Source organism: Chroicocephalus ridibundus, chromosome 7 (genome assembly GCF_963924245.1).
Source record: "Chroicocephalus ridibundus chromosome 7, bChrRid1.1, whole genome shotgun sequence".
Taxonomy (NCBI): Eukaryota; Metazoa; Chordata; class Aves; order Charadriiformes; family Laridae; genus Chroicocephalus; species Chroicocephalus ridibundus.
Window position 1 is genome coordinate 46978212 of NC_086290.1, and position 19776 is coordinate 46997987.

At 53.9% G+C, this 19776-nt stretch overlaps 2 protein-coding genes and 1 long non-coding RNA gene across 3 annotated transcripts in view; 1 reads left to right on the forward strand and 2 right to left on the reverse strand.

Moving 5' to 3' along the window:
* Window positions 1-4495: 4495 nt before the first annotated feature.
* Window positions 4496-8483, reverse strand: SUPT4H1 (SPT4 homolog, DSIF elongation factor subunit). Its single transcript, XM_063342066.1, has 5 exons — window positions 8328-8483; window positions 8077-8183; window positions 6648-6703; window positions 6406-6459; window positions 4496-4919 (listed from the first exon to the last, which is right to left on the reverse strand). The coding sequence occupies exons 1-5, from the start codon at window positions 8394-8396 to the stop codon at window positions 4852-4854; spliced, it is 354 nt and encodes a 117-aa protein (XP_063198136.1). The 5' UTR covers window positions 8397-8483; the 3' UTR covers window positions 4496-4851.
* A 308-nt stretch (window positions 8484-8791) lies between these two features.
* Window positions 8792-19776, reverse strand: part of RNF43 (ring finger protein 43) — a 65675-nt gene continuing 54690 nt past the window's right edge. Inside the window, exons 8-9 of the mRNA XM_063341876.1 lie at window positions 18247-19776; window positions 8792-12017 (exon numbers count right to left, since the gene is read on the reverse strand). Of these exons, the coding sequence (XP_063197946.1) occupies window positions 11974-12017; window positions 18247-19776 (1574 nt within the window). The 3' untranslated portion in view covers window positions 8792-11973. The remainder of the gene's footprint in view (window positions 12018-18246) is intronic.
* Window positions 12132-18494, forward strand: LOC134518738 (uncharacterized). Its single transcript, XR_010072044.1, has 3 exons — window positions 12132-12687; window positions 18033-18277; window positions 18380-18494. It is a non-coding gene; the product is annotated as an uncharacterized LOC134518738 (long non-coding RNA).

The window sequence follows — 19776 nt, forward strand, 5'->3', positions numbered from 1 at the left end:
CCACCATCAGGGTGAGACCCCACGCTGCCCCACCAACCCTTGATGTCACCCCTTCCTGTGATGCAGAGCTGCAGGAGCAGACCAGGGAGGTGAGAGGTCTCAACCCAGAGAAGGTTTGGGACCCTCCACCAGCTTCTTGTGTCCCTCCATGCACCAAAACCCCAACTCTGTCGGCAGACCAATGGCTTTAGAGGGGTCCACCATGAAACAGCCATTGGCCTCTTTGCAGACAGCACCAGGCGTGCGACGGGTGGCAGTACCTTCTTTTGCAGGCCCTTCTTCAGGAACTGATGGCCCACCAGCCTGCCACTCCTCCACAAGGCAGAGCCTCCTCCTTCCACTTCAATTCCTGAGAGGCAGACACGCAGGGGAACCGTCATACATCAGAGCTCCCCATTTTTCCTGCGGATGCCCTCAGCAGGGAACACGTCCCAGCTCCTTGCCCACCCATCTCCATCACCAGCACACCAGGAACCTCCTGGGACGGCGCACGTGGCAGCTGTGCCTCCTTTCTGCCACGCTTTGTAGCTGCCTGCACCTCCAAAACCTGCACCCATCCCCTCTGCAGCCTGTCCGAACAGCTGCTGCCGAAAGCTGTCCATGGCGCCCCCTCCTCTCCCCACCACATCAGACCCACTTGGGCACCTCGGTGGCTCTTCTGCCCGCAGGCCCTGACGCAGAGGTGACGGGCAGGATGAGCCACCCATTAACGACGGGCACTGTGGCTTTGCCATCCTCGCTCCAGCAGGGTTTCACCCCAGCCCTGGGCGGGCAGCACGGGTACCAGGAGGACAACGTGGATCATCTTCCCCTGCACCTCCACCCTGCCAAGGTCTCCTTGGCCAGTTGCCAAGGAAAAGAGCTTTAAGCTGGGGTTTGTTTTGAGGTTCCCCCCCCAGCCCCAGCACCTACCACCAAGGGTCTCTGCACCCCGGCGGTAGGTAACCAGCCCCCCCAGACACACAGGGATGGCTGAGAGGCACCTGGGGAAGTCCAAGTCCACGTGCTGGAAGGTGGCGAGGCAACAAGTGAAAGCAGATTTTGGGTGAAGCAGGCCTGATGTCGCTGCCGCCGGCCCCAGGCAGCCCTTCTGCCCGCTGCCCTTCCCACCAGCACAGAGGTGACGGCGGCGGAGGATGCCACAGTGTCCCCAGAGCACACACAGGAGCTAAACTGGGGGGGAGTCACCCTGCCTCACCCACAGCCCCTCTTAGCCAGAGCCCAGCACGCTCTAACACCCGTCCCCCTTCACCTCACGCCGAGTTGCCCAAGATACAAGACAATGGCCACCGTGAGCCGCTTTCGTCCCCGGGCGGTGGGGAACGGCATGCGTGGGTAGGTCCCCGTCCCCGGGGCGGCAGGTCTGGGGGGCCCCCCCCCGAGCCGGTGGGGACAACTCGGCCGGGCATTTCCCAGCGCCCGCCAGCAGCCGCTTCACATAGAAACACCGTGTGCTCTGCGGTTTTGGAAAGTCACTTTTCTGGCCCGGAGGGAGAGCTGGGGTATCGGTTCTCAAAACCCGCACGAAGAAATCCACTGGCTCGTGGTTCCTGCCCTGGCCCCCCTCCCCCCGGCCCCGCTACCCCAGCACTGCCAGCCTGCTTCGGATGCCAAACCTGCAGGATTTTCAGGCCTGGATGAAGTATTTTAGCGTCATTTGGTGCAGGGGGAGGAGCCATCTTAAATTGACTCAGACCTACAGCTCCCGGCCCGGTTGACGCTTTCTCTCCCGATTACAGCCCGGGCTGCTGCCGCCGCCGCACATTTTTCCTCCAATTTTTTCAACGTGAGAGCTCCCTGACCTACTTTTCTCAGCAAATAAAGCTCCGCATCCGTTTGCTTTTTGCCGCTGCAAAACCCTGGCAGCTCCAGGGCTGGAGTCTAACCGAAATGCTCATTTCAGGTGCTTTGCAGAGGTCCAACGCTCAGCTCCTGGCAGCCCGGGAGCAATGAATCACTTGGGCAGCGTGGGCTGGGAGATGCGGTGTGTGTGTGTGTGGGCGAGCGAGCTGGCAGGGAAGAGGTTGCCGAGCCAGCCCGAGCGGAGGCAGCAGGTTCCTGCGAGCGCCACGAGCTGCTGCAGGCAGAGGAGGTGCAGCTCTGAGAGACCACCGGCATTCAGCCCATTGGCCTCGCCGTCCTGGCTCTAATGCACTCGCACGGCGGCTTCCACCGGTCGTTAGCTCCGTACAACCCAGAGTGGCTGCACGTCATGGCAAAGGGTGAGGTCCCTGGGGTTTTACAAGCCCCCTCACTTTCCCTGAGAGGCGCAGTGACAACACACGCTGCTCCCTGGGGACAATGTCCTAAACTGAGCTCCCAGTGCTGGGCAGCGACCGCGTTACTGCAGGACTGTGGCTTCTCGGGGGAGAGACAGAACCATCGTGCCCACGGACCCACAGCCAGAGCTGTCTGAACAAGCCAGCCCTGCCCAGGGCCCTCGTCACTTCCTCTGCACTTTGGGGCCAGGGGACAAGGTGGCCTGGGAGTGGGGAAGGGATCCTGACGTGCCTCCAGCTTTGGAGCAGCTCCAGCATGGCCATCCCCATCCAGGGAGCCAGGGAAGGTGGGGACACAAGCCGGGAAACAGATAGGGAGCGAAACGTGCCGTGAAATGCAGCGGAAAATGGAGATGTGCCTCGGGTCCCCCTCCAGCAGCTTCACCCCAAGGCTGTCACCGGGCTCTGGCCGCGCTCCACAAAGCCGTGCTGCCACCCCGTGGCACCCGGAGGGTGAGGCTGTGAGGGCTGGGCATGGCCAGGGTGTCTGTCCCCTGTCATCCCCGCCATCCTTCCAACCCGGCGGCAGCCAAAACCTCATTCCCCCAGAGCCATCTCCCTCCAGCCGGAGGAAGAGCTGCCCAGCTCATCCTCCCTGACCCTTTTCAACCTGAACCTCGTCAGGTCTTTGCCAGCCTCACGCGGCTGCCCAAGCTGCAGCTTTCCAGGACTGTTCCCCAGGGGACAAAGGTATCCCAGGGAAACCCCAGCTCAGCCAGGAGGAAACCAGCCTTCAGGGCCTGCAGGTCCGTACCCAAGATGTCCAAATGTGAGCACCCTGGAGAGTCACGCCACGGGCTGCTGGGACAGTCACACCGTTTACCCGCAGACCTGACCTGCCAGGCATTTCCGAGGCACATCTCCTGCCCAGTCTCTGCAATCAAGCAAGCCCGAGGGATAATTATCAGGTAACTCAAGTGCTTCGGACGTTCACCAGGATGTGTAAAAGCCACAGCCAACTCCTTCCTCTGCCCAAGGACATGAACCTGCTGCTCCATCTTCCCAAGGGGAGCCTCTAGCCCCCAGGTTAGGGGCCAAAGCACTCTCAGCTCTTCCCACAAAAGGCGATCTCCACCCAGAGTCGTCTGCTGGAGCCCAGAGCCCATCCCCAACTTGACTTGGCCTGGTCTGCACCCAGCAAATACTCTTGACTTCAGCATCGTGTCTGCAAGTCCCCAACCAAAGCATGGCTGAAGATGCTTTTCTCCGCAGTGTTTCACCTCCAGTAATGCTGCAGCCCCGTGCAGTCCCCCCCCTCCGTGCTCTCAGCAGGCTTCTCCAGCCACAGGTCTGCTCTGACACCCTGCAGGAAGCCGCGCTCTGGCTGACCCGCAGCACTCGGGACTCTTTTTCAGGGCCAGCCCTACAAAGCAGAGCAGGGCAGAGAGCACCCGACAGCGTCACTCCCCAACAGCGATGCACTCCCTTTGCTGCAGCCGCTTTCGCACCAGATCAAATGCAGTTTCCAGGCTGTACCCATTTTCTACTATTTGTCTAAAGAAAACAAAAATTGGGCTTTCCAGCTACAGAATCATCTCAGAAAAACAAAAAAAACAAATAAAAATGCTTATTTCACAGGGCTACTAATCTAGGATTCTGCCCTTGGACAAGGTACCTTTGCGATTGGTGGCTACTGCTGAACAGGAACAAAAGAAATTAAGCAGGAGCCATCAGCTGAGGAGACCAAATCTCTCAGGAGCCCACACAACGCAGACACTACCCGAGCTGACACTCACGACGTGCACAGTGACAGCCAGACCTCTGCAGACACGAGGCTGGATGGGCGTTTCCACCCCTCGCTTGTCTTCCACAAGGCCCACAACCCCACCAGCAACGGGCTCATCTCGCTCTGCCTGTCCTGCAGGCTGGCAACGATCACTTGAAGGTCCTTCAAGCCTGCTTCCATGACCCTGTAGGCCCAGGGCACCATGACTTCCAGGTAACTACCTCCAGATGAAATACTTAACACCACCTTACCTGTCCCATCCAGCCATGAGCTGCAAGGCACAAGTCGCCAGTCTGCTTTTTCCCCTACAGCAAAGGGCACCCCAATTCAGCGAGGGCAGGGTCCCCTTTCGAGGCAGGAATGTGGTCCATGGCATAAGAAGTGATGGCAATCGTTGGTCCGGTTTTGCAGGCGGGGGAGCTGAGTGTGAAACCCCTCACCACGCCATCCACCCCCTGCAGCGGGTGAAACGAGTGACTGCGCATACAAGTTGGACTGCACTCCCACCAAGGAGCACGTTTTATTGAAATATTTACACGGCTATCCCTTATCCCAGCTCTCCCCTTTTCCACACTGACTGTAAAAAAGCTCGTGCATCACCATCAAACACCCCTTTCCCAGACCTGCTCCCACCCTCCCCCTTGTCAAGGCTCAAAAAGGTTTCTATGGTCCGTGTGGGCAGAGTCCAGAGGTTCCGAGACAGAGGAGCCGAGCCCGCAAGCTCCCTCCAAGTCCAGGCTCGCCTTCCCACACGCTAAAGCTAAAAGGTTTTGGAGCAGTGCCCTGCGTACCCGCTGCCTCTCCCAACGCAGCACCGGGAAACCCTCCAGGCAGCACAAGAGCCCCTTAGGTTTTTATAGCTGTGTCTCGGGACTTGTACGCCACGCCGCGGCTCTTCAGCTCTCGGACGATGCCTGCAGCAAGGAGACAAACACATTTCAGTATTCTCTAGGGATGAGGAGCCCTGAAAAAATCCCGTTGCTCTGTCACGGAGCCTTCATTGCAGAGATCAAGAACTGGACAATCATCATCTTCATTTCTTCTAGTAGAATTGTTAAGTGTTCCCTCTTCTAGTTTAAATGCCTAAACAGAGCTCCCAAACATCAACTCGTGGTTTGCCTTGGCAAAGACCAAGGTAGAGACTTCATTTACATTATTTCCTACCTGAAAATGTTTGAATATTACAGCTGTATTGAACTGGTCAAGCTATTAGGGGTACTTCTTAAATCCTTCAGTCACTTCTGTGACATGCCTGCACATCCAACCTTCTCAGTAACCCTTGAAGAACAGGGACAGCAGAAGAGCACTGTGGTGTTCAGCCCGGCTCTCACCAGCGCCAGGGACAGCCAAATGACAGCTTGCGAGGCCCTGAGTGCAGCCTGCTGGTTACCGCGCTCCCCAGCCCTCTCACTCCTCCCCGTGACGCGAGGACGGGCTGAGTGAGGCCAAAGATGGCCTATCCCACCTGCACTTCCTCCACCAGCTGCCCTGTGCTCCCTGCCAGCACCCGCATCCAGCCGACGCCATCACCTGCTGCACCCCCCCGCTTATTTCGGATGCGCCCAAAGCCGTGCCTGCAGGCCTCGGCTTCAAGCCTTGTGATGTTCCAGCTTCTTCCCAATGCGGATGGCGGAGCTTGTGTCAGAAATAAGGATTCTGGGATTCCAGACACAAGCACAGCTTTCCCCTTGGGATACGAGACTGCAGCGCCCCTGGGAAGCGGCACAGGTCGGGAGTCTGCTCTGGGGCTCTGTGCCGGGCAGGGGCTCTCAGCTAGACGGATGATGCAGCTTCTGCGTTACAAAGATGAGGCCAAACCCTCTACACCTCCACGCTGTTTATACAGCCACAAAACCCACCTTAACGTAAGCCCTCAGTGCAGCATGATGATGGAAAGGGGCATCTGCTCACCGAGCCTGCTGTAAGAGCACCCCCTCCTGCAAATCTATTTTCTAGGGACAAACCTTCGTGTTTCCCTGTAGCGGAAATGCACCCACTTTCTGGGGTCACCCTTTAATCACAGTTTGTCCCTCCGATGGCCTGCCTGGTATCACACGTTTTAGTCAGCAGCATCTTCAGTATCAACTTCTGTCAGGCAGAGCGCTGAATGACTGCGGGTTGAAAACCTGTCTGCAGAACCCTGAAACCGCCCTCCCGTTCAGCATCTCCTTCTTGCTCTCACCTTGCTAATCCCACTGGTTTGGTACCACGTGCGCTCTGTTCACAAGACACACCGTTCTCTGAACCCCCGAATCCCAATCTATCACATGGGTACAGCGCAACGCTGTACCAGTTTGTCACCTCGGCAAGATGGCCACAGCCCCAACACCTAATATACAGAATAATCTCACAGCTGCCATCTGCGCAGAAGCCTCCCCTCACACAAGCCGGCAGCATTACCTTGGGGCAGGCGGCCGGTCACAGACACTGCATAGACACCCGGCTTGAAGTTACCTGGGGGAAAGAAAACACTGAGTTACACCTCCCAGGTGGGTGAGCATCCCTGCCCCTCTCCGCAGGTGCCCCCATCGGGAGCAGAAACTCCCTCGGCAGCCCGAACAGCAACTCCCACTGCCCCAGAGAAGGGCTTCCTGGAGAAAAGGCATCTCCAGCTCTCAAACTGGCTGGGAAAAGCCACTCACTGATTCGCTGCCACTTGGAGACCCAGCTGTCCTCAGGGCTCATCATGGCAATGATTCTGTAGTCAAAAGAAGGGTTAACAGTCACAAAAACTCTCATTTTCAAAACCAGGTGGACTTGTATAGTTGATGAATGGGGGACAGGTCAGGATGGCCCCAGGGGCAGAAGCCTGTCCCCAGGTCATTAGACCTGGATAGCCCCAGACTGCTCTCAAACAAAGACAATAGGTGTCTGCAGATAAGAGAATGGTAAATTTCTGCCTCCATAAGTAAAGTTAGGAGAAAGGCATGACTGACTCACCATTCACTGTGTCTTCTTCTTTGTTATTATCTTTGTTGGTGACATGGACAGTGGGAAACTGGAGACATCAAGCTGTGTGGCCAAAGGGATGCCATCCAGAGGGACCTGGACAGGCTGGAGAGGTGGGCTCATGCCAACCTCATGAAGTTCAGCCAGGCCAAGTGCAAGGTCCTGCCCCTGGGTTGGGGCAATTCCAAGCACAAATCCAGGCTGGGCAGAGAACAGATGGAGAGCAGCCCTGAGGAGAAGGACCTGGGGGTGCTGGTGGACGAGAAGCTCAACGTGATCCAGCAATGTGCACTCACAGCTCAGAAACCCCCCGCAGCCTGGGGCTGCATCCCCAGCAGCGTGGGCAGCAGGGCGAGGGGGGGATTCTGCCCCTCTGCTCCGCTCTGTGAGACCCCCCTGCAGTGCTGCCTCCAGCTCTGGGGCACCAACATCAGAAGGACACGGAGCTGTTGGAGAGGGGCCAGAGGAGGCCCCAGAGATGCTGGGAGGGCTGGAGCCCCTCTGCTGTGAGGACAGGCTGAGAGAGCTGGGGGGGTTCAGCCTGGAGAAGAGAAGGCTCCGGGGAGACTTTAGAGCCCCTTCCAGTCCCTAAAGGGGCTCCAGGAAAGCTGGGGAGGGACTGTGGAGCAGGGAGGGGAGCCATGGGACGAGGGGGAAGGGTTTTAAACTGAAAGAGGGGAGACTTAGATGAGATCTGGGGAAAAAACTCTTTGCTGTGAGGGTGGTGAGCCCCTGGCCCAGGTTGCCCAGAGAAGCTGTGGCTGCCCCATCCCTGGAGGGGTTCAAGGCCAGGCTGGAAGGGGCTTGGAGCAACCTGGGCTGGTGGCAGGTGTCCCTGCCCAGGGACTGGATGGTCTTCAAGGTCCCTTCCAACCCAAATCGTTCAATGATTCTGTGACTATTTGGTATATATAAATAAAGACCCGGCTCACTCCTCAAAAGGCACGCTATCTAACTTTGTGGAGTCACCACCCAGCGCCCACCTCAGCGCAGACAGGCCGTAAGCAAACGCCTCGGCTCTGTGTGCCGCCCGGTTGGGTGACACCAGCCCCGCGGAGGAATGGCTGCCAGGGGAACGCTCCCCGGCCAGGCGCCACCGCGGCGTCCCCAAGCCCCACTCACCCGTCGAAGGAGGAGCTGGTGCAGTCGTAGACCATCTCCCGGTTGCCCTTCATCTGCAGGTAGGCATCGCAGTTGTCGCACCCGTCGTACTCGAACTGGTCGATGGTCTGGGGGGGGGGCGGGGAACGGGGACAGAGGCGTCAGCGCAGGGATGGGGGAGAAGGGAAGGGACGGGACGGGAGACCCGGGAAAGGCCCGAGGGCCGGGACGAGCGGCAGAAGCGGGGGAGAAAGGCCGGCCGCCGGTCGCACCTTGACGAGGGAGCAGAGGAGACAGGCGCGGAGGTGCCGCAGATCCTTGGGGACGGTCTCCAGCGCCATCTTGCCGTCGCCGCGCAGGCGCAGAGCGGAACCGGGCCTGACAATGGCGGAGGCTTGGCCCTGTGAGGGCCCGCTCTTGTACCCGGGGGAGGGCGGCAGAGAGCCGCCGAGAACCGGTCTCAGGACTCCAGGCACGGCCAGAAACGACACAACGACACGGCCTCGGCCACCGATCCGGCCCCGGCTGCGGCCACCGGCTGCGGCCCCGGGGCCCCGCCGCCGGGGCCCCGGGGCCGCAGCCGGTGGCCGCAGCCGGGGCCAAAATCCAAACTATTTATTTCCACGACATTTATAACAGAGCCACAGCCCTCATGGCTTGGTACAAGGAAGAAAAAAGGCCAGCAGACCGGATAGGTGGATAAATATATTAGTAAATAAATATATTTCTGAGCACATCAGCATATTCACACATCTTTTGTTTCTATCCGACATAAATACACAGTTTTGCATATATATAAAATGTATTCTTCCTCTTTTTTCTTTCTTTCTTTTTTTTTTTTTTTTTTTTGGTGGGTCATAATTTATTCCCAAGCCCCGAGAGCCAGGACAGACTCGGGGAAAAAAAAAACAAAACGAAAAAAAAACAAAAAACAAAACAAAAACCAACAACAAAAAACCAAACTGATATTCACATTTCAAAAGGATCTGAACATTATAAAAGGGAGAGCAGAGGCTCTGTGCGGGAAGGGAAGAGGTCCATCCAGCCCGGCCTGGGTCCTGGGAAGACGGTGTTCCCTGGGGAAGGGCTGGGGCTTCGGTTTCGGAGAGAGAGAGAGGGAGTTTGGGATGCTCTGGCTTCCATCAGTTTTCACATGGGACCTTGGACGCAACGAAGGAAAACGAGCTCCGCTTCATTGCAGTGATGCTGAAGAAATCCGGCAAGGGAGCCCAAGGGTACTGAGCGCTCAAAAGCATTGCCCAGAAGCGAGAGGTGCAGGACCAGAGAGGAGCCGTTCCCCATTTTCTCATTTCTTCCCTTCCAGGCAGCCAAGGATGGTAGTCCATCTGCTGAAGAGGATCTTAACAGCCACCTTCCCAGAGAGTTCCTCCCTCTCCTCCCATCTGAGAACCCACCGAGGCAGACCTGCACGCTCTCACTCGGCTCAGCAAGCCATGGGGAGGGAGCCCGGCATCTAGGATGTCCGTTATCTAGATGAAAAGGAGCAGCAGCATAACATCAGGAAAAGAAAACACTTTAAAGCAGGCATTGCCCTGCGCAGCCTGGTAATACTGCAGTAGGGAGTGGAAAGGGTGCGTTACTGCTCACCACTTTCTCCAAGAAGCTTGGGGCTTGCCGCAGATTCAGAGCCCTCCTTTTTTTTTAAGGATAAGGAGGGAAAAAGAGGAGGACTTTTAGGCTGCAAACTAGATGCTCATTCCTTTGAGGCAGTGAAATGCATCCCTGGAGGCTCTCAGCCTTCTTGACTCCTAAAGAAACCAGTGGGAGCACCCAGACTTCATGACCCTCCCCTCTGTAAAGTCACCCGAGCCCTCCAGGATGGCTAAGGAGGTAGGGAGCTGGTTGAGACAAGCCACAGACCACGTGCACAAGAAGTTGAACAGGGGGAATTTAGACCCGCTCCTGGGTTTTTTTCCTCTAGTTTAAGACTGACTTCCCTGCAAGGGAGAAAACAGCTGAGCTCGTGTCTCCTGCTTGCTCTGTAAGACAAGCGAGAAGAGCCTGGAAAGGTTAAAATAGAATTCTGCTGGGTTCTTTGATGAAAGAAATTCAGGCCTTCCCTAGACTGAAAGGTACTGCAGTGGCTTGGTCACAGGAGACGAGAAATGAACACTAGCAAGGGAATAATGTTTTGCTTTAAAACAGTGCTATTGGCTGACTTTTAATACCATGACTTGAATGTCAGTGACTGATTAGCAGCTGGGACAAAGATGCCTTTTTCAAAGGCGAAGGGCAGCAAACCCCGTAAAAAGCTTTCCTCACCAACGAAGAAAGGTAGAGGCAGGATTATCCTGAACTGGGACTACAGGACCAGTGTGCTCTCTTCAAATGGGGAAGCAGCTGCTGCTTCAACGGAAGACACACAAAACTTACTGAGCACTGAGCTCTGTCCCTACAGCAGGTTTCAAATCATCAGGAGTTACCTTCAGCTCCAGTGTTGTAGCCTCACCCCTGCTTCGTTAGCATTAACTCTGGAAACGCTTGGTGCCATATAAACCCGCACTTCACGTGGGAATCTGGCTAATTCTTTGGCCTGAACGATCATTTAGGGCAATGAACTCGACAGTCTAATTCCCTGCTGTATGAAAACTGTTTGGGTCCTATATGCTCTGAATTTGGCAGGTTTTATTTTACTTGAATGTCCCCAAATTATGAGATGTAGGAAATAAGAACTAGTGACATTCCAAAAAAAATGCTGCAAATGGGAGGGGGGAAATAAAGTAATAAACTGAGAGCCTAGCAATTTCTCAAGTTTTCTCTCTCCATCATCAAAATGTTAGAAAAGGCAGAATTCTGAAAATTTTCTTTGCAGGATCATTTTGGGTATCTCAGAAATATGAAGGTAAGGCTGGGTGATGGATGGGGGCTCTGCTCTGCGTTTATTATGGGTGCTTTTGCTGGGAACTTTTGCTGTGTCTTGGGACAATGAGGGAGGAAGGAGAGAAGCGGGAGCCATGTGAACTCAAGGGTATTCCATGACTCCTGTGGCGGGGGCATCTCAGGTCTCAAATGTGCTCAACAAATGAGTTGCTTGTAACAGGGCTGGACACCACACCTATTTTGAGGGTAGGTGGAGGAGTTAGAGGATGAGTGAGAGATTTGTTCATGTTGCCAGATGAGAAGGTGGATTCTTTGCAATGGAAAGAGCCTGACCCAGCTCCTTCCCAGAAATGCTGACATTGTCTCCGGGTCTTCACCTCTCCTGCTGCTGGCAAAACACAGCAAATGGCTGAGATGGCATCAGCTGAGGGACAATGAAGTGATCGAAAGTGGTGAGAGCTGCTGGTTTCCAATGAAGTCAGAAGAAGCACTTTGCAGGGCAGACCTGTGAGTGGTGAGATGGAGAATAGCTTGTTCCTGTATCTGAATTAAGAGTGGAAAAGTTAAATGAAGAAGTCTAGCTTTTGACCTAAGTGAGGAAATGAAGTCAGGAGCTACCTGGCCACAGAAAGTCATTTCTGCAGCTTTTGGTCTCGAAGGCTTGTTTATTTTTGAAGTGTTTAGCAAAACCTTCTGTGGCATGAACATGCCAAAATAGCAGCTTGCACTCACTCCGCGAGCTCTCCAGCTGATGACTCCCAGGACCGGTCTCTGAGCGAGCCAGCCCACGCACACAGATGCCACAGGATGAAGATGTGCCTGTGCCTTCAAAGGAGAAAGGGATCTGGAGAACATGGCTCTGTGTTTGTGTGACCATCGCAACGTGGGAACGTGTGAGGAGATGACAAGTGTCACATTGCTTATTGGCAGTCTGCATCTTGGCATGGGCCGTGCAGGTCAGGGCCGGTTATTATGCATTGCCTGTGCAGAGAGCAAGATGTGAGCTCCTCTACGGCTGGTGTGCTGAACATCTTTGTCTGCTCCAGCTCTCCAGTAAGCAAACAGGCCAGTGTTTTATTAAACCGAGTGTTCATGGACATCCTGGGCCTCCTCTTCAGATCCTGCATTCAAAGAAAAGGAAAAAGAAAAGTGTCAGCTACAACTGGCTGAACGTTCCCGGACTCTGCAGCTGCCAGGGCCTTGACCCTGCAATACAGAGAACAGATGCTGCAGGGAAAGCCACTAAGTTGCTCCCAGTATTTTGGAGGGACTTTTCTGGCCACCTCCCCCATCAGTTTATTCTTCTAAGTGAGAGCACAATAAAACGTAAAGATAAGACGTCAAGATACTCTTTAAATATTTCAGAAGATACAGGCTAGGGGCATGGTGCACCCCAGGATTCACATCGCTACTAGAGGTTTGCTTTTGAGGCTTTTTGGTCTTTGCTCTTTGACAAAAATCTGTACAGCTGTTTTAAAAATTGTTAGCAACAGAAAATAACACTGATTCATATTCGCACAGGGCCACGGCAGCACCTTCCAGGGACAGAGGACATCATCAGCAGTAACTCCAGACCACAAAAGCAGACTGCAAGTGATGTGCGCATGCAAGAAAGCGACGGCACGTGCATTTCACAATGTTCAAGAGGTTGCACAAATTGCTTCCGAGTCCCACACAAGGCAAACCCAATGGATGGTGGTCGGCTGCAAACACCAATCCCTCGTGCCCAGCCAGCAAGGACTGCGGCTCATGCTCTTCAGCAGCCCCTTCCGCCTGGTCAAGTATTGACAGGTAAGTGCCGAGTACTTTACTTTGACACATTCAAAATAAGGGCTGCCTAAAAATGCTGCACCCTGAGTAACTGCTTCAAATAGTCCCTTTCTCTCCAAGTGACGGAGTGCTGACGCACACAGTGTGGTCCCTTTCCCAGATGTCTCACCAGAGACATGTCCCTGCCCAGAGCTCTCACGCAGGGTCAGCATAGCCCAGTAAAGGCACACATGCATTATTTTTCACATTTCGCTTTTCCTGAACGTTCTTGAGATCACGGGGAAACGAAAGCCCATGTAGACATTCATAGAGAGCAATTCCAAACAACTTTTCAAAACAGTCACAGCAAATTATTCTTTGTTATAAATCACCAACTGTAGGAACAGGACCTCTGAAAATTAAATATATGGAAAGAAAACAAACAAAAGAGATTCTGCTTTGAAAATGTGGTTAATCAATGTGGGAAAATTAACGTACAGGCACAGCGTTACACACACACACACGTATGTATGCAGGCATGGCCAAAGTACCAGAAGACAGAGTTTGAGCATATCTGGCACTTGTGATTAGCGTCACTGGTACATTGAATAAGCCATCGCCAACTGCTTCTCATGTACACCAGCTCACATGCAACGCAAAAGAGAGTGTGAAGCTTCCATCACTCTGTGATCAGTCAGATGCCCCAAGTCTCAAATAGCATTATTAAAACATTTTCTGAAAAGCGCGCCTGTGTGAGTGTCCCCTGTTATACAAACAGAAAGAAAGGTTAAAAAAAGGTCTTGAATTGTGAGAGGCGGTAGAGCCTCAGCTGCTGGACTGGCCATCGAGACCCACACAGGGCAATGACCTGAAGGAGCACACCTTGGTGATACAACAGAAATCTTGTTCTTTGGGTATTAGGTTTTAACAGTGCTCTTTTTCTGCCCTCTAATCCTTCTCCCCCTCTCTAGTAAAAGATCAAAGACATGACATGAAAGGGAATGGCTAAGAGGATGAGCAAGAGATGGAGGAGAGGGGGAGGATGCTGACAGCGTGCTGCAGGAGGTGAGATTTCCCAGGGAGAGAAATCAAGAGATTTCATCAGCCTCTGCTGGGAGTAATCTGGCTGTTCTGGGATGAGATCCGTGCGTGCTGGGGTGGTTTAGGAAGCCATCTAGCTGTAATTCACTGCCACTTCTCTGACTTCTCTTAAAAGGATCCATTCAGCGTTGCTTGAGGATTGATTCTTCAGTGAAACAACTCCCAGGTACAGTCTCCCAGGCAAGAGAGTCAGGGATGTATCTTTATGCAAACCCCACCAAGAAAAGCTGGTGAAGGTGCTCAAGGAAGTGGCATAAACTCCGAGATCATGCAAGCATCTCTGGCATCGTCTGCAGCACCCTGGCAGTGGCTGCGGGCAGCGTTATTCCCTGCGATGCCAGTGCATGGCACTGCCTGCACAAGGGGATTTTCTCGGGGGGCTATGGACCAAGGCTCAGCCTCATCTTGCAGCTGGGTGAGGTGAGCACACACCTGGAGGGTGCTGCATCCCACAGGAGCACCGTCAGCTTCTGGAAACCCTGGTTGAGGGACTTCCTGAGCCAGAGAGGGCATTTGCATCTCTGCATTTGATAACTCTTGATCTAGACTCTCGAACCCATTTTACTTCTGGCACCTACATCCTCTGGGCAATGAGCACCAGTTTCATTACACACCGTGTGTTACCTTATTGGGTGTTTTGAAGCTTCTGGTTCCCATTTGATGCCACCACTTACTTTGTTATAAGCATCAGTGAGTCTCTTTTATCTGCCTTCTCTCCTGCTCTCCTAATTTCATATCCTCCCTTTCATTTCCTCTGCTAATCATCTTTTTCCCACAGGAAAGTCTCTATATTCTTTCTGTTTTCTCAGAAAAACCTCATCGTTGTGATTGTACTCAATACCTTTCTGCACTTCTCCCAGGTCTGCTATATCCGTTTTTGAGAAGAGTTGATCGGTGGCGGATGCTGGCTGTGAAAGCACCACAGACTTAGGCGGATGCATAATGGCACTTTCTGCTTCTTGCGCATTTATTCCAAGCTAGCTCCTAGTAATAATTTGATTTTTACTTAGAAGTGGTTCTGCTCGTGTGTAGCATTTTGTGCTACTTACATGGGATTCCATCTGCACCACAGCCCGATAAGTCAGCAAGGGGAGATCGTTCTGTAATGTTTTCTGACCAGTTTTAAAGCTGACAGTCCTGAAGGATTTTGTCTTTTGTAAGCTTTGCCATCTCCTCTCCTTGTCCAGGATATTTATGAGCTTGCTGAAAGGTGAAGACAGTTGGAGAACTCCACTTTTCTCCTTCTTCAAGTAACCTTCCTCCATTAAGACTGATCTGCACTTTGCCTCCTATTTTTTTAGCAAGTTATTTACCTACGAGAGCTTTTATGCTTTGAGAGCTTCATTCCCCTAAAAGCTCTGCAAGGCATTATCTCTCTCTACAAAAGTTGTGTTGCCTCCTCCCCTGGTTTTCACATTTAGCCAGGTGCCTACAAGTCAGACCCTGTATTTGAATTTTTAACAATTTGCTTGGCAGGAAAGTCAGGCTCATCGTTCTGTGGCTTCAGCTATTTCAAGCTGATATTGCCCTCAGCTCTTCCTTCTGGCTCTGGGCATGGGTAACAGATTGCAGTCCACGTTCGTGATTTAGCAGTTTTGTGCTTGAGCCCCTGTGTGATGCCCAGGTGAGGGATCTGTAGCCCTGGTAAATTGTTACTGTGCTCTTTACTGATGTGCTTCAGAAACGCTCAAACCGATGATTTGATTTATGAGGGATCCTCTACTCCGTGCCCTGAACGGAGATGTGCCAGGGTGAGAACCTCCACGCTGATCACTAATGCAATAAATGCAGTTTGCTCTTCTGCTACGTGGTTACAGCCTTTGAACATCCCTCTGAGACCTGCGTTACTCCCTGGACTTGCAGAGCCTCTGGCAGTCTTCTTCCTTCTGATGGAGTTGCAAAAGGTTTGCATTAATATTCCCTCTCTTTTTCACAAGCAGTTCATAGAAACCTTTCCTGGCCTGCCTTGCCGTGGCTCTGCACTTAGCTTTGCATCCAACTCTTCTGATTTCTTTGTCTAGCCACACCTTCGCTTTGGAAGAACGGCTTCTGGCTTCTCATTGCCCTCTCTGCTGCTTGGCCAGCCCTTTTCTGGGGCTTTAAATGATCCCTGTGCTCAAAAGCGTCTTATTCTTTTGACTGCTTCTTTTAGTATTACTTAAAGAAGATTCCTGTGTATATGTAGGCTCCTCTTTTGCAGCCTGTGCTAATGTTAGGTCTTATAACCCTAATACCATACTCCTCCGTACTTAGGCGCAATTGAGGATTTTTGTGTCGCTTGTCATTGGACTTTACACTCTCCTTAACGCATAGTGTCCCTCCCATGCCACCAGTAGAGACACACTCTTCTCCTCTCTGTAATTTCACCTGGGAATTACAGGGTCCCACTGCTGGGGTGTTTTTTTTAAACTGGGTTTCTGAAAATTTTATGTCAAAACTTTAGTTTGAAGCTGGGCTTTCTAATTCATCCACTTATATTTTTAGCCTTACAAAATTTATCTTGAGGCATATATGCATTTCTCCTTGGTGTTCTTGTCTACTTTTTGTGTCCTGCTTACATGGGACTGTCTATTGAGATTGTTCTTCGCTCTTTTTACTTGTTCTCTATTGATTTATGTCCAGTCCCTTTCTAAGATAAAGAACCGATGTGATTATAACTCAGAGGTTGTCTCATGTCAACCAACGAGTTTTCAGCTTGACGGCTTTTCTGCATAAGCCCTGCATGAGCTCCCGCTCTCTTCCACTGTCCTCAGTTCCTAATAAAGTTAAATCCTTCCTTTCTATGTATTTTCTCAATCTTACGAGGAGATTCTGACACTCCGGCTGGTCCTGAAAGCATCCACAGAAGCTACTGCCACCAAACAGACAGAGTCACACTGTTTTCAAACACATTGGTCCTTCTGGCTCCTGGCAAAGGGAGGTATGAGGGAAGGAAGGTGTGTGTGCTCGGCAAAGCACGCTGGCACTGGCTCTGGATGTGTGTCGGGGAGCCTTCCCCCGTCACGCCATCAGGAGGTGGGCACAGATTTGGGCTGCTGGGACTGTCTACAAAGAGACAGAGGTATCACAGCACGGGGCCTTGCAATCCCCTGGGCACTGCAGCACCCTGCGCCCCACGTTAGGGACACAGATCCTGCTCTGGTGGCTTGGGGAGTCCTCCCAGTTTCATTTTGAAATGGGAGCTCAAAGCAACTCCTGAGCAGCCTGCCCTCACGCCAGGAGGGCTCTCTCCATGTGGAGGTCCCCAGCTGTGATCCTGGGAGGGCTGCGTCCTGGCCATATCACTGCCCCCCGCCTCCAGCTCGGGGGACGTCAGCACTCAGAGCTACCTGCAAACCAGAGGGACATCTCTGCACTGCTGCCTCCTTATCTCTCAAAATGGCAGCATCCCTCCAGGCTCTTTGAAGAACCTCTCGTATCACCTATCTGCAGTGTCAGGCACTTCTGTGCCTGGGAAGAAAAAATGTGTTCCTGGGAGTCTGGGAGCCCGGAGCGCCGCAGGCAGCCAGCACCGTGCCCCATCCAGCCTCTCCCCCTTCCCTGCTGCCTCCCCGGCAGGCGCTGCACCACCAGCAGCCTGGGTGTGGTGTGGGGCTGGATAGACAAGCATGGGGAGGAAGTTATTATCTCCGCGGCACAATGGGCACGGTGAGTCACGAGTTTAAGGCCAGCATTTTAACAGAAATTAGGCAGCTAGATCTGTATTTGGTACCTAAATCAAAACGATTTGCCCGAGGACCTGCAATGAGTCAGTGGCAGGGCGAGGAAGGGAGCCAGGCTCTGCTTGGAGCCAGCACCTGCCCATGCTGACTCGCAGGTTGCTGTATTCAGAGGAGCCCGAGAGAGAGCAAGACCTGGGAGCTAAACTCAGTTAGGCACTTTCAAACAGCCTCGTCTCAAACGCATTTTTCCCTCTCTGTACAGCAGTTAGGCAAAGGGCCAAACTTTAATTACAACTGATTTCCAAAAGACACTAAAAAGCAACTCCCACGCAAGAGAGGCAGGTGAGAAATCAAGGATGTGCAAATCCATAAACTCATTTAGTCTGTTCTCCTGCTACCACCGGCTACGCACACTTTCTTCCTTACTGATTCCAGCTAGCTGGGGTTGGCTGAAATGACTAGAGCCCAATAAGCCTTGATGATAACGACTCTGCCAGTAAGACATCCAGACCGATGTAAGGACACTGAGAAACGTGGTCCCACCCCTTCCTTTGGGAGATATTCCAGCTGCTAGAGGTGTTTAGTTAAAAATAGCCACCTTATTTCTCATTTGTATTATTTTAGGACAAGACTGCAAGGTTTGGTGTGCTCATTAACAGACTTGCTCATCATTCAGGCCATCATCTCCAGACAGGTGAGCTCTGAAACGCTTCGGTTGTCGGCGATCCTGTAGGAAAGCCCATGGAGAAGGTACCACGTCTACCGGCAGCCAGAGTACCTTCAGCAAACCACCCTCATTCACCTGCTTGCTGCAAGAAGAGGCCAATGCCAGACTTACCCTGACCACCCTGCTGAGCCGGGCAGTGAAGGTGAAGACTCAGACTGTGTCTGGAGGTGCCCGTCCCTGAGAAATCAGCAGGAACGGCGCGGTTTCCCTCCCGTCCTGACAACCCCTCCTCCTGCTTTTTCAGCTCAGAGCCGGACTGCGGCACTAAACACTTCCAGAGCGGCCGAGAGCCCGAGCTGCAGGGCAGGGGAGCGCTTGGAATCAGGGGCTGGACTTCGGGCGAGCAGCGGTAGCCAGCGGGATGGCCGTGAGGAACGTGAGCATCACAGGCTTTGGGCAAGGCTGAGTCCTGGGGCAGGAGAGCGGGGTCGGGCTCGAGGGGACACTTTCTTTTCCTTCGGTGATGACGGCTCTGTAAGCTGTGTCTTGGGGGCAGTGGGACAGGGGATGTGCCAGCTGCTCCTGATTGTCTGTTGGCATCTACACTGAAGTCCAACCTGTTTGGAGAAGCGGAGGGGACATGAGGGGGCTCCCGGCCTTGCTGGGGACAGGCTGGCTGTCCTGCCAGAGCTGCCTCCGGTAGCACAGCACTGCTTTCCAGAGGCTGCTGAGAGTGATGGCTTTTCTCAGTCCTCTTTTGTGTCCGAGCACCGTGGAAGCCAACCTTGGCCCCAGAGTACCGGGATTTGCGCTGCCCAGGCCCCTGCCCAGCCCGCCCCGGTGGACACTCCGCATCTCTTCTGTAGTGATGGTGCTGGTGGTGGTGGTAGTGGACGTGGCTGAGCACCTGGGGCTTGGCCGGAGCAGCCCCCCCAGGCACCATCAGGTCCAGGGACCTGGGCCGTGTCTCCCTTGGTGGCCGCGGCCGCTCCTGGCCATTGTCCGTGGCGGGTCCCTCCGAGCTGCAGTACACGAAGGGGTCGTAGTCACTGCTGAGGGAGCTGCGGAAAGTGGAGCAGCTGCCGTGGATGCCCTGCAGGCTGACGTCCGTGCAGTTCAACACGGAGTCACTGGAGGAGCCATGGCAGGGCCCCGAGCTGGAGTCGCTGCCCGGCCCGTCTGCCAGGTACCCGCTGTGCTCCGTGAGATAGCTCTCCCCAGAGCCGCTGCTGTTGTGCTGGTGCCCGTGGCCGCCCCCCCGGCGCAGGGCGGGGGCACGGTGCTGCTTCTGCGCCAGGGCTGCCTTCAGCCCCAGGCAGGGGGGCTGGGGCTGGAGAGAACAAGTCCTGTGGGGTGGCAGCGTCTGCCCGCACGCCGAGGGGCTGGGATGCTGCTGGCCCAGCAAGCCCGGGGCCAGGGGGGACGGGTGGCCACAGGCGAGCAGGGAGGTGGCTGGCCTGTAAGGCATGTAGTGTATGGTGCCAAAATCCAGCTGGGAGAGCTCTGGAGAGTGGAAGAAGGGGTTGCCGTGGGCTGGCTCTGGGGGAAACCTCCTGAAGTTCCTCTGAGGATACGCGTGTGGGAGGTGGTAAAGGGCATGTCCTGGGTGCTGGCGGAAAAGGTGGAGACGCCGTCCGGGCTCCATGTCCCGAGGAGCCAGCCTGGAGCCAGCGGCTGTGGCCTGGTCCACCGATTCTCTGG

What these genes read in the sequence shown, in the direction of transcription:
- SUPT4H1 (XM_063342066.1), bottom strand. Translation starts at nt 8,396, where the DNA reads ATGGCGCTGGAGACCGTCCCCAAGGATCTGCGGCACCTCCGCGCCTGT. An exon ending in TCCTCTGCTCCCTCGTCAAG is followed by an intron (nt 8,184 to 8,327) that starts GTGCGACCGGCG and finishes CCCCCCCCCCAG; the next exon opens with ACCATCGACCAGTTCGAGTA. An exon ending in CTCCAAGTGGCAGCGAATCA is followed by an intron (nt 6,460 to 6,647) that starts GTGAGTGGCTTT and finishes TCTTTCCCCCAG; the next exon opens with GTAACTTCAAGCCGGGTGTC.